Source organism: Cloeon dipterum, chromosome 2 (genome assembly GCF_949628265.1).
Source record: "Cloeon dipterum chromosome 2, ieCloDipt1.1, whole genome shotgun sequence".
NCBI lineage: Eukaryota > Metazoa > Arthropoda > Insecta > Ephemeroptera > Baetidae > Cloeon > Cloeon dipterum.
The window spans coordinates 14,908,744-14,932,551 of NC_088787.1; the positions used below are offsets into that span (position 1 = coordinate 14,908,744).

Sequence of the window (23,808 nt, forward strand, 5' to 3'; positions counted from 1 at the left end):
TCGGCAATCAAGGAAGGGGTGTGGTTTTGTCAGCAAAGGAAAGGAAAACACACATCCTCTTGTTAGTTTGTTAAAATTACACAAAATCCAGTTTTCTTATCAGTTTTATCGCAGTATTGGCTTCCTAGCTAAATTTCAAGGCTCGCAAGGTGATGATTTGTGATTTTTAAGCGTTGTTGTTCCCTTTCTACCTAAATTTAAAAATCTTAAAATCATATATGATGTAGGATAATTATAATGATTCATAAACAATCGCATCCCCCGCCGACTAAAAATGTTCAATATTTTTCTAGTGCATTTCAGATATGTATAGTATTGTAATAGCCAGTCTAATTTTAGAATTAAATATCCTGCTACAAAATTATGTTAACATAATATACAAAAAATAATCCGAGCAATACATATATATATATATGTATATATATCTGCACTGTACGAAATGTAAATTTTAGAGTAAAACTGTCAAGAGTTTCAATTTAGTGTCAGAAAGTGAAATGCCATTTTATATTACAGGCAGAAATGGCTGCAACTCTTCGGCCTTACCTGACTGCTGTCCGGCACACTCTCACTGCGGCTATGTGCCTTGACAACTTTTCATCTCAGGTTGTAGAGCGACACAACAAACCTGAAGTTGAGGTAAATCTTGTTGATAATTAATAAAGTTAAATTTAGAAATGCTTCAATTGTAATGGTTAAATAATCTTCATTAAAGGTGCGAACAAGCAAAGAGTTGCTGTTGACCCCCGTTCTGATAAGCCGAAATGAAAAAGAGCGAGTTCTCATTGAAGGCTCAATCAATTCTGTTCGAGTGAGCATAGCTGTAAAGCAGGCCGACGAAATTGAAAGGATTCTCTGCCACAAATTCATGCGCTTCATGATGATGAGAGCTGAAAACTTCATCATTCTCAGAAGAAAGCCTATTGAGGTCAGAATTTCTTAGCTCAATATCAAAATAACTTCCAACTTCTCATCTTTCAGGGATATGACATCAGCTTTCTGATTACTAACTTCCACACAGAGCAAATGTACAAGCACAAGCTTGTGGACTTCGTTATTCAGTTCATGGAGGAAATTGACAAAGAAATTTCAGAAATGAAGCTCGCTGTGAATGCTCGCGCACGCATTTGTGCCGAAGAACTTCTGAAGAGGTTTTGAAGCGCACCTATGCTCCATTTTCATGTTGTTTTTAATCTCGTATTTTATATAAACCAGCGGCAATCTTTCCAGTCATTCCTCTAAAAGCCTATTCATAATTTATCTATTTTCTTTAACTACAATTGAAAGGTATGTAAGAAAAACTCCTCGAGTCAAAAAATATAACCTCAATATTATTACATCAAACTACTATATTTGTTTCAATGACCACATCATGAAGTAGTGATAAGTTTAGATACTTTTGCAAAGGTTTAACCAAATGCAGACACATTTAAATATGATATCTTCTCTGTCCAACTTTATATTGCACACAAACAAATTGTCACCAGTTGTAAAGCTTTAAAATACGTGTTCAACATAGAATAAATTCAAGTATAGAATTCACTGTGCAAAATCACAACTCTTATGCCACTATCAACTGATACTTTGAGAGCAAGTAGAAGTATTTTTTGATGACAGCAAGTGCTGGATGACTGATGGAAAACTGGTGAGCTTCACCTGCAGCCAAATGGGGAGATTGTTTCTGTTTTCAAAAACTTGCTGATCCCCTGCTGATGTAACAAAGGAAGTGGTTCCCTTCGATGAGTCCACGGTCAAAATTGACCCGTCACTGTACTGGACTTGGACTTCGCCATTGGACAACTAAACACTCACTAGTTAGTATAGATTGCTTGAAAATTATTGTTTCTCATTACCTGATTCGCAACACCTACTCCTGGGATATAGGCTGATCTCACTACCTGGACATTGTGTTGATTTCTGGCGAGCTGCGTAGTTTTGATCACTGCTGCACTGTTAAAACCTTTGTCGAGCATCGATAAGTGGGGCTGAAACAGCATTTTGTTGAAGAAAAGCCTTGATTTTTACGTATGTGATCTCACCTTACTGGGAGGCGTAATTACAGTGGGTTGGTTTTCCTTGTTTGCTTGGAGGGCGTTGGATATCACGGGTCGTTTGCCAATAATGACTGGGAAGCATTTCATTCCGCTGGATGCAACATCTTGCAAAGTTCTCTCCACCAGCTCGCAATGCTTTAAACACTGGTACAGAAAAAAGAGGAGTATTTACACATGAGAGTAATTTAGAAGCTAACCAACCTGATAAGCATGATTCCATAGTATTTGCTGCGAAGGAGACAGTGAGCCAGAATCACCAGGATCTACTTCAACATGGGAACTACTATCTGTTGTAATTTTCCAAATTCCTGCTGTTCTCGATACTTTTTGACCTACAAAATGATCCCTCATGCAACATTTCCTAATTACAAGATTTCTCAAAGAAATACCTCCAAGGAAGTTGGTTTCAAAGTTTGGCAGGGGTTGGTTTTCCATCAGTACACACTTTGCCCTATCACTAAACAAAGTAACTTTGGGTGTCACAGCTTTCACCAAATCCACAAATCTTGATGCGTAGATATACTTGGTGAAGTATTTTTCAGGTAGATTGTCATAGCTGAAAATGTGATCCGCGCCATTCGATGGCAAGGTTGCTGGCTGGTCGCATACTTCGACTCCTTTGCCTTTGTTTGGTCGGTATAAGATGACCTAATCAAAGTTTTTAGTTTTAAAAAAATATGTCTGGGCAAAATACAAAGTAAACGTGCAAATACAGGAGCAAGATTTTTACCCTCAGACCGTCTCCAGATATTCGGCAGACGTCCATGACTTTTTCTGAGGTCAAGCCTTTTCTCAGAAATTCCACAACCACTTCTCCGGTCTCTAAAATTGTGAGAACTGCTTTTTTCGTCTGGTGCCTCACTGGTTGAAGACGCGTGGTATTGAGTGGAGGCGGTAAATTTTTCTTTGCTTCATTTGGAAATGCTGCACTGGTTGCCTCTGGCATGTCCGCAGCTCTATAAAATGACAGATTATTTTTACCATCCACTTTCTGTAGTGAATTTAGTCCAAACATGTTTAACTAAAAAAATGAAATCAACATTGACCAATGATTACGAGTCTCAGCCACGTAATTTTAGCGGCTGGCTGAACAAGCTATAACTGAATTTTGGGCAGGCTGACAAAAGACAAAATTTTATAATTGAAGTGATGACTAATATTGTCAATATTTTTTCTTGCACTTTTTAATTTTTCTAGTTTATTGGCTTGCGGATGGCACAGCTTAGTCGAATCACGGCGGCTGGCCACGAGACCCAAATTAGTCAGCTAGTGAGACGCAGCGTGGCGGGCTGAAACCTCAACCATGATGCTGTATTTCCTATTTAATCCTTAATTTTATGTATTGACAATAGCAAGAATAAACAAGAATATAATATATAACTGGCAGAGTTCAACTTGAAGGTAGTACCTTGGATGACAATCCATGGACCATTCCGAACTCCTTGTTTCAAACTCACAACCTGTGCCTGAAGACTTCTGAGGGTTGCTTGTGTGTGTTTGGTAGTAGGAATGAGTTGGATTATTCCCAGCATTACAATTTTGTCCAAGTACAGGCACAGCATGGGAAATGCATGGTCTGGGATCTACAACTGCAACACTGCAAGCAAAATCAGGGTTAAGAGAATCAATTTAGATCTAGGCTTTCTAAAATGAATATCTTTCCCACTGTTCAGATTCAATGCAAAGTTTAAAAGGCTCTTTGAATTTGAGTGGTTTAACAAGTTCCGATTACCAATGCAACTAATCTTTTACTTAAAAAAAAAATACCTGTGTACTGGCTGCGATGAGGAATGGCTGCAAAAACTGTTTTGGCTGTGGCACGATCCAGTGTGGACCAGGGATCGTTGTAGATCAACAAGAGCAGGGTTAGGATGTTGATGTCTGCTTGAATGAGCCAAATTTCCACAGGGACCACCCCATGACATATGATTTTCTGACCTACATGGCAAACAAAGAATTTTTAGAACAGAAACTAAGATGAAATCAGTATATTGGCAATTACATATTTCCACATCTGTTCAAAGAAAACTGGCTCATGATTGGTTGGCTGTAGTTCTGCTTTGCAGCTGATTGAATGATATGGTGGGATGACTGAACACTGCTTCCTGGCCGGTCTGTCCGACTTGACATGGTGCAAAGGCCGCTGTCTTCACCTAGCCATCTCTAAAGGAAACGTTATTAGCTAGTGTTTACGTGGGAAAACTTGTTGCAATGTTACCTCACTGCTATTTTCCTTGACCAAGCTTTTCCTTAAGAAAGGATGGTCAAGAACATCATGAAGTTTCATCCTTTCCTTTGGGTTCTTCTTAAGAAGACACTGGATCAAGTCTCTTGCCTCTGAAGAAACGTGATCAGGAATCTGCAAATAGTCCATGGATGATGGATATTGAAGTCATTGAAAACAAACACTCTAGAAATACCTTGTAGTTGGCCATGACAACTCTGGTGAGAGTGCTCTTGATTTCATCAGTATCAAATGGGGGTCTTCCAACTAGCAGAGTATAAATCATGCATCCCAAGCCCCACACGTCAGCTTCTAGGCCATGAGCTGATTTTGTGGCTACCTCTGGTGATATATAGTTAGGCGTCCCACACATAGTCATATGTTTGTCCTCGAGCCGTTTTAATTGCGTTGCAAGGCCAAAATCAGCTATTTTCTGAATAAATATTTCTTAGCTGAAGTATTTTAATTTCTTCTTGGTGCACTTACTACTCTCATTTCACTCATATCGTCTACAAGTAGCAGATTGGCCAATGTGAGGTCTCTGTGGAGAATTCGATGTGAATGCAGGTACAAGAGTCCTTGTGTTACTTGACGTATAATCTGACTAACTGAAGAATAAAGAAATTGTCATTAATATGACAAGTTTTGCATGTACATACACCAATAAAAAATATCACCTTTCTCTTCTGATAAAGGATGGGATAGAGATCTGATATGCCGTTGTAGTTCACCACCCAAACACAGCTCCAAAACAAGGTACACATAATTATCATCTTCAAAAAATGTATACAATTCCAAGACTGAAGGATGTTTTAGCCGAGAATGAATTTGCACCTCTTGTCGAACACGATCAACCATTCCTTGTGCTTTCATATTTTTCTTGTCGATCTGCAAATAATACAAAATTGGTAGAGAACAAAAGTTTCAATTATTCGCTCACATATTATTTGTAAAAACATAAATAAATAATATAATAATTACCATTTTGATAGCTACATCAAGTCCAGTTTTGCAGCACCTCCCTCGGTAAACGCTGGCAAATCCACCCTTACCAATAAGGGCTGTGACTTCATACTCCTGAAATGGAATTGTCAAAACACTTGATTCCACAAATATTGCATGAAATCACCTGGATGCTCTCTCCAAAGCTGTTTCCTGGAGGTGCCATGCCCATGTAGAGGAATTACGACAGCTAATTTTACGACAAAATGATGAAACTTAAATTTTCTAATGGAAGGCTTCAGGCCATCGTTCCAGGCTCGTGTGACCAACGAAGAAAAAATGCATGTTTGAGTTATAATTTGACACAAGTTGACAACAATAAAGAGCTATGGGCGAATGTTAATGAACGACACAACCGGCGCCAAACCAGTCTGTTTGTTTACACTCAAAAAAGGCGCGGTGCGCGGTCCACTCATCTTTTGGGGAATATTATGCTGTGCGACTGCGCAGCGCACCACAACATGTGCACGACACTGACGACACACCCCTTTCTGTTCGCAACTATTCATTTTCCATTCAACGAGAAGTTGTCCAGGTCCAGAGTCCAGACCTGAGATCATTCCTGGACAGTACGAGCGGTGCAGTTAAGATTTCTATCAAATATCATACTTTTAAGTTGCGACACACGCAATGAACAATATGCTGAAGAACACATTGAAATTGATACCATCGACTCTAGGAATCTGCTCAAATATAATGGTAAATAATAATATATGTAATTATTGTATCTAGCAACATTATTAATGTTTCAATGACTGGCCGCAATAATTTACTTCCCGAAAAGTTTCAGCAATTACGTACACGTTGGGTGGATTGCCGTATGATTCGAGACTTCAAAAGGAGAAAGTGTGTAGTGGAATATGCAGATGAGAGGCTTCGACTCCGAACCATATTAAAAAATAAAGTTCTGCCAGTTGCGATCAGGGTAACGCTTCTATTTTCATTACCAGGAACATAAACCAACCCATGAAATTATTACATTTTAGGAAGACGCTCGGGCTATGATTATGGAGTTGCCCCGAAATTCTCATCCTTATCGCACCACCTACAGATGTGCTTTGACTTCTAGACCTCGGGGGAACGTGAAGCCTTTCCGAATGAGCAGAATTGTATGGCGTGATTTGGCAGATCATAATAGACTCTCAGGAGTTCAGAGAGCCATGTGGTAAATTTATAAATTAAAATCAGATTCATGATAGATCAGATACATAGATGATTATGTATTTAAATTAAACGAAGAATTTCAAGTATTTGGACTTTTATTTAAAATATTAATCTATACATACAAAAACACTGGAATGTTACTTAAAAATATCTTTCCGTATGGTGAGAGATGGCAAAGCAGAGGGGCCTGGAGGTGCGCCTGAGAGGTTGAAATAGGGATTAATATATATAGTGAAATAAGCTGTAGAAAATATATACCTGCACTACTAGTGCGAGGAACTACTCTGACACTAGGCTGGGGCAGAATTTGAATGTCATCATTATCACTCTCCCTTGTTACGTTCCCAACCCTTGGTCCTCCTGATGTGGACTGTTGTTGAAATTTGGAATTGAACATTCTCCCCAAGTTGTCAAGCATAACGACCGAGTTCTCCTCCAGGTGATTCATCATTCTCATATCTCTATGCGATGAGCTTACATGACTCTGATATCCAGTTTGTGGCATGCCATTTGGATTTTGCAATATATTTGGAGGCATCCCAGGGCCTCTTGGCATGAATCTATTCAGTATGTTGGGGTCCATCTAAGCAACAAGCACGTTAGTTAAACATTTACAAATTGAATAATATAACGATCACTCTACTAAAGCTCTCGCTTTTGCGATGAGTACGCAAGAAAATCTTAAAATGAACGACTACCAGATATTAACAAGAATTCATAACTTAATGGAAACAAAAATTAAGTTATTTTTTTAACAAAGAATGATAATGCATTGCAATTATTTATAAGATCAACATTTTTCAAATTTTAGTACTTACCTGCCGAATACTGGCAAGATTTTTATATATCTGAAGATTCAGCTCATGCTGACGCGCGGACTGGAAAGATGGAATAGTTTAGTCGTAAAATGTTTATTTGAATATAGCGTGCTTACGTTCAAATCATACTGTTGAGCACTAGCAGCACGAGCAATTCGCATCTGTTCCTCATACAGTGCAGCACCTGAAACAAATCGAATTAGTCTAGAGTTAACCAATATAAGTTGTTCAAAATTCGGGGGACTTGTTTGGCCAGAAATAATTAAGCCTGACATTGGCACACACCTGAAAATGCATTAAATTGTACTTAAACGTGGTCCTTCACAGTGGGTTTATTCTTTGTTTTCCTTAGAATTAAAGCCTATAAAGATTCTCAGAACTTAGTCTGCAAGAAGAGGGGATGTAGTGTGACGGAAACAATCAAGGAAAACAAGTCCTTTGGCTTGCGTCACTCACACTGAACCACTAAGGAAAAAATACAGTTCTTGGCCGCTCTGGAAAGGAACGCGCGGTAGGAGCTTAGTCCACTGAAGGAACACTATTTAAAAGAGAGTAAAATATCCGAGTATTTGAAAAATAGGACAAGAAATATTGGAGAATCGTCAACCTCCAATTAGCATCCTGCAGCGGAATTGCTAACTTTTGGGTTCAAGCAAAAGAGCTTGACACCAAAAATGCTGGCACTACTCTGGAATCATCGTGAATATACTATAAATTGATTGCTTTTCACAATTAACTTCCAGTTTTATGGGCTCCGCACAATATTTTTCGGAATCTTGTTTCACTTTTGGGTATTTTTACTTTCCAGAGTAAACATTTCCGGGTCACTGCTGATGTCAGTTTTTGGGGGCCAAGCCTGGCAACCCAAAAATACTTACTTTCTCTCTTCCTGATTTCTTCAAACTTGTCTTGCTCAAATTCTTCCCAAGCTGCCTGCACTTCTGCTGCCGTCAACTTCTCCTCGGGTCTATCCTCCAAGAGAGAATCGTGCTCAAAGTAATGTTGAATGATAGTTTTGTGCTTGTTGTACAATTCAGCCAAGAGTCGATCCTGAGAGAAAGCAGTTCCTCTGTCTTTAGACTTATTAATTGCAAAAGAAAACATACTTTGGGAAATAATGGAGTTTCATCACTCTCTTCATGCGGATTGAAAGAATACAACTCCTCCAAATCAGCTTGCGTGAAGTGGCGATCAATTGCTTGCTTGTCCACCACTCTGCCCGAGAGAGCCAGCTTGGTTACTTGTCTGTCGTAAATTTTCTCCTCCATGGTACCCTTCATTTGAAAATACACATACATGAAACCGAGTGTATACTACGTCTTCATTACTCACAGCAGCAAGGAATCTGTAAATGTAGCAGGGCTTAGCCTGTCCAAAGCGATACACACGAAAGATGGACTGCATGTCATTTGAAGGATTCCACGAAGCATCAAACAAGATAACTCTGTTTGCTCCAACCATGTTCACACCAAGCCCTCCAGCTCTGGTTGATACAAGGAAAAGCTTGGCCCTGAAAAAAGACAATAGTTTATATTGAAAACTTGAAGTAAATAGCACATACTCAGTATTTCTTGGGTTGTTGAATCTCTTGATTGAGTTGTTTCTTTGATCAATGTTTGTGCTTCCGTCAATTCGGAAGTAATTGATCCCACAATCCCAATCACCCTGAAGGCCACAAAAATCTCGGTCCCTCTCTTCCTCAGAGGCTGATGACAATTTTGAGAGGAAGTGCTCAATCAAATTGAGAGCATACAATGACTGGCTGAATACCAAGCTGTAAAGATCAAAAGATAATAAATATACACGTTTCAAAAAAAATGTTGTACATTTTGTCTCCGATATCCTGGCATTCCTTTAAGATGGAGAAGAGCAGAACCATTTTTGAACCGCTACTTAGCAGCTCCAACTCTTCATCCGAGATTATCCCTTTCCACCAAGTGTTCATGAAAGGAACGTCAATCATCTCTTTGGGGTCATCAAGAGTTTCTCCTGAAGTAAGAGATAAGTATTTTGGAAGAATTGTATTAGTAATAAAATTTTGACAAGAATACATAAAACTGTAATTACAAAATTGAATTAAGCGCGCAAACTTTACAACTAGTATTACCATTCTGAACATCTTGTCTAGTGCACCGCTTGGATCCTTTGTTTTCATACCCGTTGGCACTTTCAGAGCTTGAACTGCCACCTTCATCATCATCATCGATGAAGTCTTTTAGAGAACCAGCAGAGTCTTCATCATCATTCTACAAACAAAATAGCTGACAGTAATGATGAAGTGAGCTTATAGCGATTGAATTGCCTCTTTATCCAAATCCTCAAGAGCCCTCAGTTTCAAACCATAGGGGTGATTCCACACACGTAAGAGGTTCTGGTAGTCAGAAAACAAGCAGGCACCTTTCTGGTTGGACATCTTTCGGGCGCAGTTTTCCATGAAGTGAGAATAGAGTCTAATCTGCTCTTCTGTCAGTTTGATCTTAATCACATATTCAAACTTTTCTTGGAGATGAGGCTTCAGAACGGAATAGTCATATCGCTAGAATCACGTTTTCATCAACATTCAATTTTGAATAACTGGGAGCAGCTTGTTGTGCATTAATACTTTCAACAAGATAACATCAAACAACCTCTGTGCATGAGATTTGCGTGTCTTGGATGAATTTAAGAATTTTAGGATTGTATTACCTGCACTGAGGGTTCCAACATCTTGTGAAGAATACAAGCACGCTTGTTCATGACCTTAACTTGGAAAGGAGTAGATTCTTTGTGCTGTCCTGCCTTGATTGGCGTCACAAATCTATTGATAAACTCCTTGCGATTTCCCAGGAAGTTTGGCTTGACGAATTGCACCATGCAGTGATCTAGGAATGGTATTTGATTTATCCACTTCAAACAAACATTATTATTCAAACATTCAAGAAGGTTGTTCTGTAGTGGTGTTCCAGTCAAAATAATCCTCCTTTTGGTCTTGATTCTGCTCATGACAAGTGAGAGTTTCTTCTCTTCATTTTTTAGAACATGGCCCTCATCACAAACTATCATGTCTGGTCCTTCATCAACTAGAGTCTGTTGGTAAATATCTCTTTCCCTCTTGTTGCCTCTCTTTGACTGAGGATTGGCAAGATTGCGGTAGAGATCATAGCTGATAATCATGACCCCTCTTTCTCGTTTCCATGCTAGAAGAGTATTTTTCCGGTCTGATGGCCTCATGGAGCTAGCACAAAGATAACTATAATGGTTACAAAAATAACTCAAAAGCTACCTCAGGGAGTACACATTGAGATCATCGCCATAGTTGATGTCCTTGGTCCAGTAAGCAAATTCATTTTTCCAGTTCTCAACAGTTGTGAGAGGAGTGACAATCAGGCATGTATTAATATTAAGCTGCTCATTTGTAAGAACAGTGTGTACAAGAGCAACAACCTAGTTATGAGAAAAATGCTTTCAAAACTACACAAAAACGTTTAATATGGTAGGTTTACCTGCAGAGTTTTCCCAAGACCCATACAGTGTGCCAAAATGCATCCACTGCCATCAGAACTCTTTGCTCGGTTGATACTCTCAAAAACTGAATTCCACATGAATTTAATGCCTTTAATCTGATGAGGTTTCAGTTTCGTAGCAATTTCCTTGTGGATTTCAACCACAGGTGATTTGGTCTTGGGGTCAAATTCAAGAACAAGTTCATTAACACCAGCATCCAGAGATCGCTCTTCCACAATATTGTTGTACTGAAATACAAGCGGTTTTGATAAACTAGGATTTAACATGCATTGAAAGGTTAAGTAGTCAATGACTGGATATCTTGAAGATATATTAATATAGAAATATGGCTGAAATATTACAACCTGCATAATTAAGGATGAATAGCATAAGGGAAAATTAAGTAAGCTCATGACATTGTTCATTATTTAGTCATTTAAATTGCATTAATAGAACATAAATTGCATTCAATTTAGAACATATTTTTGAACCGGAAGTCTTTTTTTACAGTCTTGGCAGAATATTGCCCACTTCTTAGAGCATGATGATGATAATGACCAAAGAGAGAACTTACTAGTTTCTGGAGTTCTTGCTGACGCTTGATCCTCTCTTTCTCTTCCTTAGCAGCTTGTTGTGTTGCCAATTCAAGTTCATCTTTTCTAAGTATTTTGCGCTTCCTCATTTTGCCTGGGCTTCCAGAACTCTTAAAAATCAATTATTTAAAATAAATAGCAGCTTATTTAATTCGCTATTTACATTCAAAGAGCCTTTCCCTTCATAGAACACTTCACATTCTGAATCTGAGCTCTCATGTTGAATGATTCGCTTTCGTTTCTTGGACCTGCAATGAAATGTGAATTACCAGCCATTAAATTTAAATATTATATTTAAAATTTGTGGTGATTCAGTGTTGTGTAAAAATAACACACTTTTTTAAATCCTTGAAGATGTCAGAATCACTATCACTTTCATCAGATTTGCTGGACGTTTTTCTCTTATTGGGCTTCTTCCGCAAGACAACGTCATCACTGTCTGATGTTTCAGAATTTGCTGCTACATAGGAGTTGTCCGAGTCAACAGTCTGTTTCTTCACTTTGACCCTAGAAGATTTTTTTTAAATAATGAAGATACATCTTAGATCACACCTTTTTCTTTCTCCTTCTTCATCCGTTGAATCAACATCCAACCTTGTGTTCAACTCCTTTGCCTTCATCCAATCAGTATTCTCCAAGTGATAACAAATTAAATATACAAATTATGTTGATATAAATTGCCAAATAACTTACCTCATCATCACTGTCATCAATGATTCTCCTTTTCCTGACTTTTGATTTATTTAGACGCTTCTTTTTCGTGTCAGAACCCCCTGTACAATGATAATTTAAAACTCTATATGAATTTGTCAGAGTGTTATGACAAACCATCTTCTTCGTCATCAGAATCTAACAGAAGCGCGTTCTTGGCTTTCTGTTCATCATCTGATTCGTCTATAAGGTCCAAATCTTTGGGAGATCGGTCGATAGGGGTGTCTGAATCAGGAGCCAATTCATCCGCACTTGAGTCGCTAGAATCTAGGCAGATGATTTTCAAATTAAAACACATACAATATAAATGACATTCATGTTACCTTGTTCTTCCAGTTTCATCAATTTCGCTGTTGTCTTGGTTCGTATTCCACTCTTTTTGGTGGAAGTAGCAGATGGGTTTTCCACTGCATCCAAATTGCAAAGACTTGTAACAAATTGATTTAAGATCAGATTATTAGATCATTTATTTGCGAAATCTATTTCAAATCCAGTTCAATGTGTTCCTGCAGGATCAACTCGTTTATTCGTGTCGAAAATATCTACAAAGCCTTCTCTTGACAGGCGCAGCGAATAATTTTAATGTTACTTCGGAATGGGTAGAATAAGTGTAAAATGAGTAAAAAAGATCATCTATGAATGAACCATTGACGATTGCGACTCTTTAACATTATTTTATCCCGCTCTTTTCAAGAATAGCTTGGCAACTTTCAATTCTGTATTAAAAATCTAGGATTTACTTAGGCTCGTGAGTAGAATCTTTATTTGTTTGATCAAAATTTTTAAATCACAAGAGGAATGATTGAAATTTTACATTGTTATAGACATGTGAAAAAATGGGGTTAGTTGTCTGGAGTCGTTGATGCTTACTTTGCAATTTCAGTTTCACTATTGTCCGAGTCGTGACGTCTTGACGTTCTACGCTTTGACTTCTTGGGGATCTTGATTTGTTTGAGTTCTACAATAGGTGTTGCGCAAAGTTTATCATCATCTTGAAACTCTTCCCAATTTGAAGGAATGAACCGCTTAAGTTTAGCCTCAGCAGGAGAGCTCTTGATCTTGGCAGTTGATTTTTTCACTTTCCTTTTTTTACTCGTCTTCTGAGCACTCTCCACCTCAGAATCAGAGTTTTTCAAAAGGTTTTGCAAACATTCTTCTTCTTTCAATGCATTTGTCTCTTCATCTCCAGAGAAATAGGTATCCTCCGATTCATCAGCATATTGATCATGATCGACCAAATCCATCCCATCTTCTCCATCATAGTGATTGCTCGCATTCATGCCCATTTCAGAAGAAAAACTTTTCTCAGCGTCATCCTCTCGCTCTTCAACACTCTTGACTTTCTTGTCCTCTTCTCTACCTTTGCCACTTCTCGCTTCAACTGAGATAGCATGGTCCATCTCAATATCCGCTTTATCAGCACGCGATTTGGGTTCTCTAGCAGTCCCTTTTTGCGTAGATCCACTTGTGACATCCCCATCAACCGTAACTGGTGCAATTGTAGGGTTGGGATTTTTATTTTCCTTGCGACTTTCGTCCGGAGATGCTGACTTCCCTGTTTTAGAAACGTTCTTTCTCAATTTCTCATCAAAATCAGCAAAAGGGTCTTCATCATTGCTCATGTCTTGGGCTTGAGCAGTATCTTTGTCCAGTTCTTCATCATGAACAGCCTTAGGATCGCTTTCTTTGCCTTGAGCAGTTTCACTTTCAGTTTCTTCATTACGATGAACTTCAGGTTCTACCTCTTCAAGAGAAGGTTCAGATTCCATTTCTTTGTCTTGGACATCTTCAAAATCAGTCGAATCCGAATGGGATTCTTCGCCTTTGCTAACAGCGACATCTGAACCTGGCAACTTTTGTCGCCACTTGCCATAATCTTCTTTGAAATATACCAAGTATAACTCAAACGCTTTAGAACATTTTCTGTAAAAATTCAAAATTGCATCACAAGTTTCTGTCACTTCCTCTTCACTCGAGTTTCTGTGCAAGTCCTTGCTTTTATCATGCAATTTATTGATGGAGATTTTATTTTTTGCAATGAATATACGGTAGTCATCCAGAGAAGAATTGATCCAGTTGACACCAGGTCTTTGTTGGAATTTGGATTTCGCATTTATCACTTGAACATGGCTGCCGTCTTTGTGCTCTTCATTTTCCAAGTCCTCATCTGAAGGCAATTTTCTAACTTCTCTCTTCTTACTTATTTTAGTGCCAGTGAGGGGATTCCTTGGATGCCTGCTGGTTCTAGGAGCACCCTCATCTTCATCACCTTCACTTGAATCTGCTTTAGCTGTTTTGCTTGCATTGCGCTGATTAACATTGGTTCTGCTAGACTTCTTAAACAGATGTTTGCTTGTACTAGGAACACATTCATTTTCGTTTTCTTCAGGTGAATCAGCATAGGCGGCTTTACTTTTGTTGCGCTTCAAGCTACTTGACTGATTTTGGCGATTTTTACTGGTACTTTGAACACCCTGATCTTCATCAGATGACTCAACTGTGGCAGGTTTACTTTTGCTACGCTTGTTTCCAACAGAGTTACTTCGGAGATTTTGGGCACGTCTGCTGTTGCTAGAGGCGTCTTCATCTTCTTCAGATGACTTTACTCCAGCAGAATTGCTATCACTGCGTTTGTGAGCTTCTTCCGAGCTCATCTTTAGGAGCTCGAGCATGTTTTGGGGTATTTTTTCTCTGCAATGATACGAAGTCTTTGCTGAACAAACTTTATTGTGTGTTCATGGTAGCAACCATCAAGATCAAATACCTCTCCCACTTGAAATTTTTTTAATTGCTAATTATACTTCCACGTGTCACCAAGAAATCTAACCCAGCTGGACCAAATTAATTCCATGCTCATCATACTTAAAATGTTCAAAACATGTAGTCCATGTTAAAACATAATTCTTATCTCTACATGAATATGAGGTATCAACCCTCAGACTTTGCCTTACCTTTTCTTTGCTTCCATTCTCTCGATCGTAGCATTGCAGTAGGCACGAAGCTTCCAAAGTGGCTTGCTGTTGCAAAAATAGCAGAGCCAGTCATCATCAGTGACCTTCTCAAATTCTTCATCTCCAAGGTTTTTCTTGATGCAGACCTTAAATTTAATGAGTCATTGATAAGAAATAATGATAAAGAAATGAATACCTTGCAAAAAGCACCGCATTTGTCTTTGCTACAGTAGTTCATGATTCCTCCCTGTCCACACCAAGCGCAGTACTTCTGATCACCTTCTTCGTCCTCAGAAAACTCGCCAAAGTTGTAGAAGTCAAAGCATTTCTAACACATAACGAATCTGCATTCAGTACCTTAAAATTGTGAATATAAATTACGTACCTGGCACACCACAACACCCAAGACTGGGTGTCTATGAGCATCTTTGGCAAACAAACCCACCCTGCAAACTGTGCAAGGTCTTTTCAAGTCCTCAGCCTTTGACAAAATCTCTGAAATCACAACATTGTTTCCTTAAATTAAGTTCACATCTATAATTTATTTTAGGCTCATTTAATGGGTCGTTAATGAAGGAAATATGTTAGAGAAAACCAATACATAAATATAGTTTTTCCTGCATTACACTGATGTAAGAAACTTGATCAAAATGAAAGTTTCATTATTTGTACAAACAAGTCTAAAAATATTATTATTAAAATTGAGTTTTCATAAGCTCACCCTCTTCATGGTCAAGTCTCCACTTTGCCTCCTTTTTGCTTGTCTCTATCATCTTCATTTTGTGCACTACTTCTATACCTTGATGGTATGGTGTAGTCCTAAAAACATGTTTGCATTAATATAAATGGTGCCAAAATGTAATAGTTTTCTTGTTTACTTCAGTGTGCGCGTGTAATTAGTAGGTTCAAATGTATAATTATGAAGTTGCGTGAATTTTGTTCATAATACATACATATGATAATTGAAAGCAGGACACATTGACACGCTGAGTTGGAGAAATTATTATGCTTTCTCGCACTTTTTGTGACTTGGTGGCTGAGGTGAGCAATTAATATCGACAATATTATATCATATTCACACAAAATCGTGTGAAAATCCACCCGAAATATGTATTCATTATTCACTTTGTATAACTATTTATCAGCCAAGAGTGCTGTTCGATTTTCTCGTTTTATTAGATTTAGTAAAACTTATTTGAGAGATTGGCCTCTAGAGGTCAAACATGTTGTGTCAAACAGATCCACAAGAATTTCTTAAGCTGCTTTAGGCAGAGAATGCGTGATAGCAAGTTAGCAAGTTTCAGTGGAATGTGGAAGTTATAATGGTGAAGATTCATCGTTCGTGATCGAGCAATCATACATTTTATATGCATAATAATAATATAATTACATAATTATGTATCTCACAAACGAGTGCAGTGCATGGCATGGTGATGATAGAAAATAATGTACATAGATAATTATGTACCATTAAACTCAGATCACCTCGCACTACATAAATATAGGGGACTTACGCTTTCCGATCACTCACACTTCTCGCTCTGATGGGAAGAATCTATTATTTATGTTAATGCCCTATCCTAGAGGGGAAGTGTGAATTGGGCGAAAATGGTGAGTCTACCATACATGTATGTATATGATACGTATACTGTAGATGGTCTGTAAAATTTACCTAGCTTAATTCACTTAGCACAGGAACAAAAGATTCAAGAAACCACCAATATCCATAATTGCTGACTATAATAGTTGCTTTGAGTGAGTCGAGTCTGCCGGGTTCCATCCGGTTTTTGGGGGAATGCAGAATGCACCCGCACTGCTGATAGATACTGCTCAAACGTCAAACAAACGAGGCACTGCAGCAACAAAGCCAGAGCAAAACGGCGGGAAGTTTTTGGTATTAGACAAAGAAAAGAGATATAGGAAAGGAGCTGAGTGAGTTGCAAAGGAGATTTGAGAAAAGAGTGAACGGAGACTCATCAACGCGCGTAGTGCAGGCACTCTATTTTACTTTAATATTTTTGCACCATTTAGTTATTGTAAGAATATTATCTTGAATTTATTCTGGTTCAACAGTGATACACATAACATAATTATTATGATGATTATTATGGTCATGACTCATTGTCAGTTGGCGACTATGTACTTTTTGTGAATCAATTTGTAGCCACTTAACAAAAGTTTGTATTAGCATCAACTAAATTTGGGCACGGTGGTGGATGCTAATTGAGTCACCATGAGCATGTAATAGTAAAGATTAGGGTTTAGAATATAACGATAGATTTTAGAGGGGATTAAAGTAAAAAGAAATTAAAAATGGCGAGTTCTTTCCAATGTTCAAATATAAAATTTAGTTATCTCCCTTCCCTAGACGGCTATTACTGTGGTGTTTTTTTTTAAACGCATATTAAGCAATTTTCGTACTGCTGTTAGTGCAAGTTAAAAAATACTGCTCTAGTAAACAACTATTTAAAAAAGGAACTTCATAAAAAGATGGGCTCATTTTGGTAGACATTTAAAATTTTTATTTTATCAATGTTTTAGTGATAAAATGGACTGTGCAATTGATTATCCATGTATAGTAGAAAAGAATCAATACATTATTTGAAAGAACTCAAAGTCACAATCATTATTTAATATTACCACATGGTAAGAAAAGCGAGTTCAACTCAACTTTATTAATTGAAGGCCAAAAATATTTTATGGTTTAAATCTGACACTTCTGCCAACTAGCTTGGTTTCTCTCTAGCAACCCAAAATTAACACATTTTGTCTCAATTCTCATTAATGAATTGAAAACATTTTGTATTTTTTACAAGCACATATATATTTCTCATCCTTAGAATAACAAACATATTACATTAAAATATGGCAGAAAATTTGTACATCAATTAAAATGCTTAAGTTCACTGACTTCCAATAATTACTATACATCTCTTGTTTAGAGCAGCTTATTGGGAAGATCAATTTCTGCTATACATAAAAGCACAGACACAATTTGTTATAATTAAATTAAATCATTTCTTGTGATTTTGTGAACCTCCTGACTAAATCAATTGAAAGTGATTAAAAAACACTTTCAATGCACCTAAAAGTTGTTATAATCTCGCGTTATTTAAGCCTAAAATAACAGCAAAAGGTCTTTGAATAGCCCTGTTCAAAGTCTAGGAAAGAGCATTTTTTTAATTCACTTGAAATTTGAAGCCAGACCTCAGAACATGAGAAGTTGACCTGGTTTGAGGTCTGCGACCCCTATTTCTGGCAAGGGGTCGTCTTCGACCTTCACTAGCTGCTCTCACAGCCGGTGTATTCTTCTTCCTTGACTGCATGCTCTTCCTCTTGTTGAGCCTATCTCCCTGTGTTTCACGTTCCCGCTCTTGAGCCTCATCGTTTTCCTCCTCAGATGAAGCCGAGGAGGTGTCATCATTGAGTCCTATGGTGTCCACCTTCTCCAGTATGTTGTTCATCATCAGGTCCTTGAAGCTTGAGAGCTGAATGTTGGGCCTTCCTTTGATGCTGTATATGCCATGCTTGTGAGTTGGTACAGGGTAATTCTGACCCTGGTCAAGCATCAGGGCCTCTTTTTTCAGCACCCAGCATTGTTGATTGCCAATTACGCTGCCAGGACGACAAATCCGAAGCCAAGCAATGGCCTCCATGGCTGTGAACTTGTAGTGCTTGATCATGTAGCAGGCAATGAGTGTGCCCGTACGTCCAAGACCTGCTTTGCAATGTACAGCCACCATGCCGTCACTCTCCTCGCAAGCACGCAGGAACTTTTTCAAAATTTCATCACAGGGAACGCTGCCATCACGGAAAAAGAGATCTTCGTGTTTGAAACCAGCTTTGACAAATTCTTCTGCCTCGTAGAACTTCGCATTGAGTCTGATAATTGTGCTGACGTTGTTGGATTTGAAGTATTCAAAGTACTTGTCAGGGGCAAAGTAGGGGTATCCGTTACGAATTTCCGTCTTCTCAGCAGGCCCTCGGAAAGCGAGAAACTTGTCAGGGACGAGGAGGTTCAGATCACCATTGTGCACCTGCCATAAATAAAAAAATCAATAAATAATTTTGTGGTGCTAATTTGCAATATTTTATTAATTAATATATTCGTGTTAAATTGAAGCTAATATATATTTTTAATGTGGCTGTTCTAAATTGTAAGTTTCGACATATTAATCCAAAATCACACCTGTACATATTTCAGATTAATGGAATAAAAATTATTTTGAACTAAATTATTCCAGTTTTACCCATTTGCGCGGAGCATTTACAAAATGATGCTTCAACCCATTAAGAATTGCGTTTAAAACAATTTGAGAAAAATACCTTGGTAGGAAGAGAACACTTTCTATTAACTTCTACAGTCAGGATTTGAAAATTTGCAGCAATTTTTCATATGTAGAAATGATTTCAGAAATTTATCTAAAATGGGACACAAGACAGTTGCAGTTGGCATCAGACCATTAATTTCTCTGAGGTCTCAGCCATGAGATTCTGAGGCGCAGACTGGCAGAATTTTAAAAGGTGGTTACCACGGCTAACAAACTCTATAGAATCAAAGTTTGACGTTACTTTACTGCCGTCAGGGAGAACTAACCCGTTTTTCTTTGAATTATAACTATTTTTTTCTTGACTCCCTATCCGGCGACTTGGCAGGCGCAGCTTAAACCAACTAAAGCCTTGGTAACTGGCAGTTGACAACGTATTCTAACAATCCCGCCAGCAGGCGCAGCGCTAATCAGTGGACTAAAACCTCAAATTTTATGACAAATGAGCCAGTGCTTCTGGAAGATTATGTGATATATCAGCAATACGAGGAAGAGTTGGATAATACCTGTTCAAAATGCTCATACTCAGCATAGTTGAAGTCCTCAAAATTGAAAAATCCAAGTTTGTGTGCCTTCTCAATGGCTCTGATGCAGTCCGACAGATCCATGTATGAAGCCACTTCAGATGGCAAATACGAGGCATCTCTGAACTTGAGGAAGGGTCCGCCTTTTTGCAAAAGGTCGATCACATCTTTAGCTGTTTTGTTAAGGTAGATAACTGCATAGGATCCAATCAAAAATGCCGAGTTCACAGCTTTCTTCTTGACAGCTTTTTCTGAAGGGCAACTCAAAATGCAGTGTACCACTCTCTTGTTCTTGGTTTCTTGAGTGAAGTGAAGCAAATCGTTCAAAAACTCGCAGTAGCGATATAAAATGGCAAGATTGAAGGGTCCAAAGTCCTTGAAAAAGCTTAAGTATTCAATGTCGTCTCCAGGGAAAAAGCAATGGATATCGTCTTCCACTTGCACATTGGTTGCGATTGGCTGTGTTTTAAAGTAGAGACGATTTTTCAAAATCTCGCAGCAGCCAGAGAGGAAGATATGGTTGTCGTTTTCAATATCAGACATTCTGATTTGCTTCTTTTTCTTCTTTCCTGTTGTAGTTACATTCACTGGCCTGAAAAACGAATTGGAAAAACCACGTTATTTTTGTCCTGGATTTGGTTAATATTTGAGAAAAATATTATTTTTTTTAACTCATATTATGTACAAAAAATATAAATAAGCTGTATTTTACACTAACGCATTACGTCCGCAAAAATCACATGGAAACAGAAAATGTAATTTGCACGATGGAAGAATAAAAATAGGACGCAAAATCAGCGGCAACAGGCCCCACGCGCGTGCGGCGTTTTATCATATCTTTTAATATTATCGGCATATAAAATCTCTAACATAATAACAAAATACGAGCCACAATTATTTTGCACCAAGAAAATCTTATTCGTTGAGTGCATAATATTTCGCGCGGGTCACTGTGGAGTGGAGACAGTTTAATATATTTTTAAAAAATATAATATATTTATCCCTTACTGATCTGTTTAAGCAAGCTGACGACCAGAAGTGTGAGAACCTGGTAAAAACTATCGCAATCAATTTTAATGCAAATAAGATTTATTATGAATAGGATTAACCAGGATGAAAAGTTCTGTGAAAAGTGGGCGAGGCCGAACAACGTATACAATCTATTTTAAAAATACCAGTGAGTATCTACAACAGTTTTTTTCACATCTATCAATACATCGTCAACCATAGCAAAATTTACTCACTTCTTCCTTTTTAAAAACTGAGGCATCTATTCACCAAATCCTGTTTAAGAAGTTCGCCTCCCGAAACAGACCTGGAGACAAAAACAAGCTTCTTTTTGTAAACAAACATTAGCACATGTCTCAATTAATCAGATAAGCAAGAAACCGACACGACGGTCACTAGACGAACTCATTCGTAACAGAATTATCAGGATTCTTACCAGCGAGTGGCTGCCAAGACCCTAAAAACTGCTTCGCGTTCAGGAGCTGAGCTGGTTGATCAATTTATTCGGTGCTCATTAGCCATGTTCAACTGTTTTGTCTGTCACCCCCGTAGGCCTTTTAAATTACGCACCCTTGATAAAACGGATGTGATGTCAGTAAAGATGGCCTCCAAGAGCACCAGCTGATTGAGGCTGTAACGACTGTTCAACGGGTGCCTGTGCTATTCGTTTTCTTCAGAAAATATTTTTAATCTCGCAGAAACCGTAAGATGACTTGTTAATGGTTCCTCGTAGCATTGAGGCATTTTAATCGGGAAGCATTTAAAGAGAATCAGGCATACGGATCGTTAATCAGTTCGATCGTACAAGGTAAAATTAAGGATAAACCTCTAATATAATATGTGCTATAATATAATATAAACGCTGAAAGGAACAAATTCTGTTTCACACACATTTATGGCATCTATTATGCAGACCAGTTATGTATTTTACTGACATTTTCCTGCTATTCGTGACGCATAATATACTTTACATGGGTGTTTATTTCGTTAGCATAATTCTTCACATGATGCATTATTCCTACGAGGTCAATTTAATACAAAAAATCAATAGGGTCTTCCGCACTATCTACATAATGCTACGATCAGTAGTATAGAAGTCGGTGTTAAACTACAAACATCGCAATTCCTTAATTTCTAGTTAAAAGCTATACATATATCTTATATATTTCCCGAAATGAACGTGAAGAACCTAGTTTTTTCAAATGTATATTTTTCGAACAGGGTATGTACATATCGTAGATACAAAGTGAATTGCATTATATTTTTTGGTTGTTCGTTGCCCCCTCTTTTTAATGACATTTCTAACTGAAAACACCCAACATTATCATCTATCAACACGTATCATACACGTATCATATATATACATCAACAAATGGTATTTCTATTTATTAATTATTTTCTTAGTGTGCTATCATACCAATATATATATATATGGTAAAGTTACAGTTTCTGCCGGGTTACTAATCTCGCCAGTTCTTATGAGAATCCCCATGTTAAAGTAGGGGTGGCGAAAACTGTCTTTTCCATATATTTATAGATCTCTATTTAATCAACAAACTTCTTTATTCTATGTTGAATATAATTAAAACCAGGCTTCATCCTCGTTGTCAAAAAAGAGAAATTCGTCGTTTTTATTCCTCGCTTTATTATATTTCAGATGTCGAACATGTCAAGCCCCAGCCGGAGATCTGTGGACAATGACCCATTCTTTGAAACTGATTTCACTGCCGACATAAGCCACAAAATGCGAGTACCAAAGCACATCACAGCATCGGGTAAATCGTGAAGTGAGCTAATTTAGCTTCAGCATTTTGATATTTAAATGTCAAAAGGTGATGCTACAGATGAAAGACATGATCACTGGCACCGAACAGACGTCCATGAGAAATTTGAGATGTACGTCCCTGACAGAATATTAGTTGTTGGTACGGCAATCATTTTCTTTTGAGCCTCCAAACATAGTTTAATAATATTATTTGTTTCTAGGCCAAGAGCAGCACGTTGGAACAAAAGCACCACCTCGCGAACTCCAGCTTGAAAACGCTGTAATGCCCCCTGACCCAGGCTTCATCAGAGTTCAGGTATTGTTATCTAATTATATACTCAAGCATTCTTGCTAATTTAGCTTTCTCTCAGACTCCTCCACGAGTTATTTCCCTTGATGAGCACTTCATTCCAGCTGCTGACGAACCAACCTTTAACCATCAAAATGAATTCAAAAACTCTCCTCCTACACTCAATGGGTTTGTTTCCAGGAATGATTACAAAAAGAAAATGGAGATCTCTGTCAGGTAAAAACTAAATGAACAAGCTTTGTCGATATCACTCTGAAATTTTAAAGGGAAACCACACCGCCCAATGGAACTGCGGATATCTCGATGAACATGACTGGATTGACCCCAGCAGAAGAGGTGCTGCATCTGCGTCGCCAGGTGGTCAAACTCAGCCGCAGGGTGATGGCAGTAGAATTAGACTTGCAGCAACAACAGCAGAGGCAACAAATTCTCTTGGGTCTAGGCATTGCTTACTTTCTTGTAAAGTCTATCGTGTGGATCACACGGTCTAGTTAAATAGCCAGTTCGCAAGATTTCTGTGCTTCAGATTTTCGTTTTTTTTTTGTATATTCATAAATTCCAGATGTCTAGGGGCTTTCCTCACTTCAATTTGGTTAAGACTGTCTTCACAAGTTAGTTATATTTGCCAAACTATTTTGGAAGTCTCTGATGTTGAGCATATTACTAAACCTATCTTGAGATACAATTTTGTAGACTATAATTAAATAAAATTAATCACTAAACAATGGCAAAGTTCAATCTTTCTGTCTCAATCACTAAATTATCCTACACTATGTTTAATTAATTTGCGGTTCATTTTACGTTCAAATATTCATATTTATGTACTTCTAAAATGGTAACTTGAGTGGCCTGGATAAATTCACATAAGTTAATTTT

At 37.9% G+C, this 23,808-nt stretch overlaps 6 protein-coding genes across 10 annotated transcripts; 3 read left to right on the forward strand and 3 right to left on the reverse strand.

Moving 5' to 3' along the window:
- Window positions 1-4: 4 nt before the first annotated feature.
- On the forward strand, window positions 5-1,341 carry Arpc4 (Actin-related protein 2/3 complex, subunit 4). Its single transcript, XM_065479895.1, has 4 exons — window positions 5-149; window positions 514-636; window positions 713-925; window positions 979-1,341. The coding sequence occupies exons 2-4, from the start codon at window positions 520-522 to the stop codon at window positions 1,153-1,155; spliced, it is 507 nt and encodes a 168-aa protein (XP_065335967.1). The 5' UTR covers window positions 5-149; window positions 514-519; the 3' UTR covers window positions 1,156-1,341.
- On the reverse strand, window positions 1,308-5,645 carry SAK (Sak kinase). Its single transcript, XM_065479888.1, has 15 exons — window positions 5,405-5,645; window positions 5,257-5,352; window positions 4,953-5,163; window positions 4,762-4,883; window positions 4,472-4,708; window positions 4,270-4,410; window positions 4,054-4,214; window positions 3,819-3,989; window positions 3,460-3,648; window positions 2,782-3,007; window positions 2,441-2,699; window positions 2,253-2,383; window positions 2,037-2,195; window positions 1,851-1,982; window positions 1,308-1,797 (listed from the first exon to the last, which is right to left on the reverse strand). The coding sequence occupies exons 1-15, from the start codon at window positions 5,447-5,449 to the stop codon at window positions 1,570-1,572; spliced, it is 2,508 nt and encodes an 835-aa protein (XP_065335960.1). The 5' UTR covers window positions 5,450-5,645; the 3' UTR covers window positions 1,308-1,569.
- Window positions 5,646-5,757: 112 nt separating this feature from the next.
- Window positions 5,758-6,527, forward strand: mRpS14 (mitochondrial ribosomal protein S14). The gene is made up of 3 exons (XM_065479896.1): window positions 5,758-5,976; window positions 6,062-6,202; window positions 6,264-6,527. The coding sequence occupies exons 1-3, from the start codon at window positions 5,908-5,910 to the stop codon at window positions 6,444-6,446; spliced, it is 393 nt and encodes a 130-aa protein (XP_065335968.1). The 5' UTR covers window positions 5,758-5,907; the 3' UTR covers window positions 6,447-6,527.
- Window positions 6,519-16,828, reverse strand: LOC135936882 (transcriptional regulator ATRX-like). Of its 3 annotated transcripts, XM_065479886.1 has the most exons (28): window positions 16,670-16,828; window positions 15,719-15,816; window positions 15,383-15,492; window positions 15,194-15,325; window positions 14,998-15,143; window positions 12,917-14,737; window positions 12,370-12,473; window positions 12,164-12,313; window positions 12,029-12,108; window positions 11,888-11,967; window positions 11,672-11,842; window positions 11,499-11,583; window positions 11,317-11,445; window positions 10,742-10,990; window positions 10,522-10,682; window positions 10,172-10,473; window positions 9,945-10,120; window positions 9,562-9,795; window positions 9,367-9,505; window positions 9,086-9,248; window positions 8,821-9,033; window positions 8,592-8,769; window positions 8,366-8,533; window positions 8,138-8,309; window positions 7,376-7,443; window positions 7,260-7,319; window positions 6,700-7,024; window positions 6,519-6,640 (listed from the first exon to the last, which is right to left on the reverse strand). In XM_065479886.1, exons 2-28 carry the CDS (start codon window positions 15,774-15,776, stop codon window positions 6,579-6,581), a joined length of 5,736 nt encoding a protein of 1,911 aa, XP_065335958.1. In that variant the 5' UTR covers window positions 15,777-15,816; window positions 16,670-16,828; the 3' UTR covers window positions 6,519-6,578. The 3 variants fall into 3 exon arrangements, with proteins under 3 accessions (XP_065335958.1, XP_065335957.1, XP_065335959.1); XM_065479885.1 differs by having other exon boundaries at window positions 8,592-9,033; XM_065479887.1 differs by lacking the exon at window positions 12,917-14,737 and having other exon boundaries at window positions 8,592-9,033; window positions 16,670-16,826.
- A 669-nt stretch (window positions 16,829-17,497) lies between these two features.
- Window positions 17,498-21,432, reverse strand: LOC135934997 (dual specificity protein phosphatase CDC14A-like). Of its 2 annotated transcripts, none has more exons than XM_065477026.1 (4): window positions 21,294-21,406; window positions 21,094-21,181; window positions 19,832-20,441; window positions 17,498-19,034 (listed from the first exon to the last, which is right to left on the reverse strand). In XM_065477026.1, exons 2-4 carry the CDS (start codon window positions 21,117-21,119, stop codon window positions 18,177-18,179), a joined length of 1,494 nt encoding a protein of 497 aa, XP_065333098.1. In that variant the 5' UTR covers window positions 21,120-21,181; window positions 21,294-21,406; the 3' UTR covers window positions 17,498-18,176. The 2 variants fall into 2 exon arrangements, with proteins under 2 accessions (XP_065333098.1, XP_065333097.1); XM_065477025.1 differs by having other exon boundaries at window positions 17,499-19,034; window positions 21,094-21,164; window positions 21,294-21,432.
- A 55-nt stretch (window positions 21,433-21,487) lies between these two features.
- Window positions 21,488-23,670, forward strand: Tango11 (transport and golgi organization 11). Of its 2 annotated transcripts, none has more exons than XM_065477028.1 (6): window positions 21,488-21,665; window positions 22,515-22,632; window positions 22,690-22,782; window positions 22,844-22,938; window positions 22,994-23,148; window positions 23,199-23,670. In XM_065477028.1, exons 2-6 carry the CDS (start codon window positions 22,515-22,517, stop codon window positions 23,425-23,427), a joined length of 690 nt encoding a protein of 229 aa, XP_065333100.1. In that variant the 5' UTR covers window positions 21,488-21,665; the 3' UTR covers window positions 23,428-23,670. The 2 variants fall into 2 exon arrangements, with proteins under 2 accessions (XP_065333100.1, XP_065333099.1); XM_065477027.1 differs by lacking the exon at window positions 21,488-21,665 and adding an exon at window positions 21,970-22,079.
- The last annotated feature ends 138 nt before the right edge of the window (window positions 23,671-23,808 follow it).

Bases quoted from the DNA above. Each gene is read 5' to 3' on its own strand.
- Arpc4 (XM_065479895.1), top strand. From the start codon at position 520: ATGGCTGCAACTCTTCGGCCTTACCTGACTGCTGTCCGGCACACTCTC. The intron at 637-712 runs GTAAATCTTGTT...TCTTCATTAAAG, and splicing joins ACAACAAACCTGAAGTTGAG to GTGCGAACAAGCAAAGAGTT. The intron at 926-978 runs GTCAGAATTTCT...CTCATCTTTCAG, and splicing joins TCAGAAGAAAGCCTATTGAG to GGATATGACATCAGCTTTCT.
- SAK (XM_065479888.1), bottom strand. From the start codon at position 5,449: ATGGGCATGGCACCTCCAGGAAACAGCTTTGGAGAGAGCATCCAG. The intron at 4,215-4,269 runs GTAACATTGCAA...CGTTTCCTTTAG, and splicing joins TCAAGGAAAATAGCAGTGAG to AGATGGCTAGGTGAAGACAG. The intron at 2,700-2,781 runs GTAAAAATCTTG...AACTTTGATTAG, and splicing joins TATCTGGAGACGGTCTGAGG to GTCATCTTATACCGACCAAA.
- mRpS14 (XM_065479896.1), top strand. From the start codon at position 5,908: ATGAACAATATGCTGAAGAACACATTGAAATTGATACCATCGACTCTA. The intron at 5,977-6,061 runs GTAAATAATAAT...CTTCCCGAAAAG, and splicing joins GAATCTGCTCAAATATAATG to TTTCAGCAATTACGTACACG. The intron at 6,203-6,263 runs GTAACGCTTCTA...ATTACATTTTAG, and splicing joins TTCTGCCAGTTGCGATCAGG to GAAGACGCTCGGGCTATGAT.
- LOC135936882 (XM_065479885.1), bottom strand. From the start codon at position 15,776: ATGAAGATGATAGAGACAAGCAAAAAGGAGGCAAAGTGGAGACTTGAC. The intron at 14,738-14,997 runs GTAAGGCAAAGT...GTATCATTGCAG, and splicing joins AGAATGGAAGCAAAGAAAAG to AGAAAAAATACCCCAAAACA. The intron at 12,109-12,163 runs GTTTGTCATAAC...ATCATTGTACAG, and splicing joins TTCTGATGACGAAGAAGATG to GGGGTTCTGACACGAAAAAG.
- LOC135934997 (XM_065477026.1), bottom strand. From the start codon at position 21,119: ATGCCTCAGTTTTTAAAAAGGAAGAA. The intron at 20,442-21,093 runs GTGAGTAAATTT...TTCGTTTTTCAG, and splicing joins CAGTTTTTAAAAAGGAAGAA to GCCAGTGAATGTAACTACAA. The intron at 19,035-19,831 runs GTATTATCCAAC...TATTTATGGCAG, and splicing joins AGTATGAGCATTTTGAACAG to GTGCACAATGGTGATCTGAA.
- Tango11 (XM_065477027.1), top strand. From the start codon at position 22,032: ATGAACGTGAAGAACCTAGTTTTTTCAAATGTATATTTTTCGAACAGG. The intron at 22,633-22,689 runs GTAAATCGTGAA...AAATGTCAAAAG, and splicing joins AAAGCACATCACAGCATCGG to GTGATGCTACAGATGAAAGA. The intron at 23,149-23,198 runs GTAAAAACTAAA...GAAATTTTAAAG, and splicing joins AAAATGGAGATCTCTGTCAG to GGAAACCACACCGCCCAATG.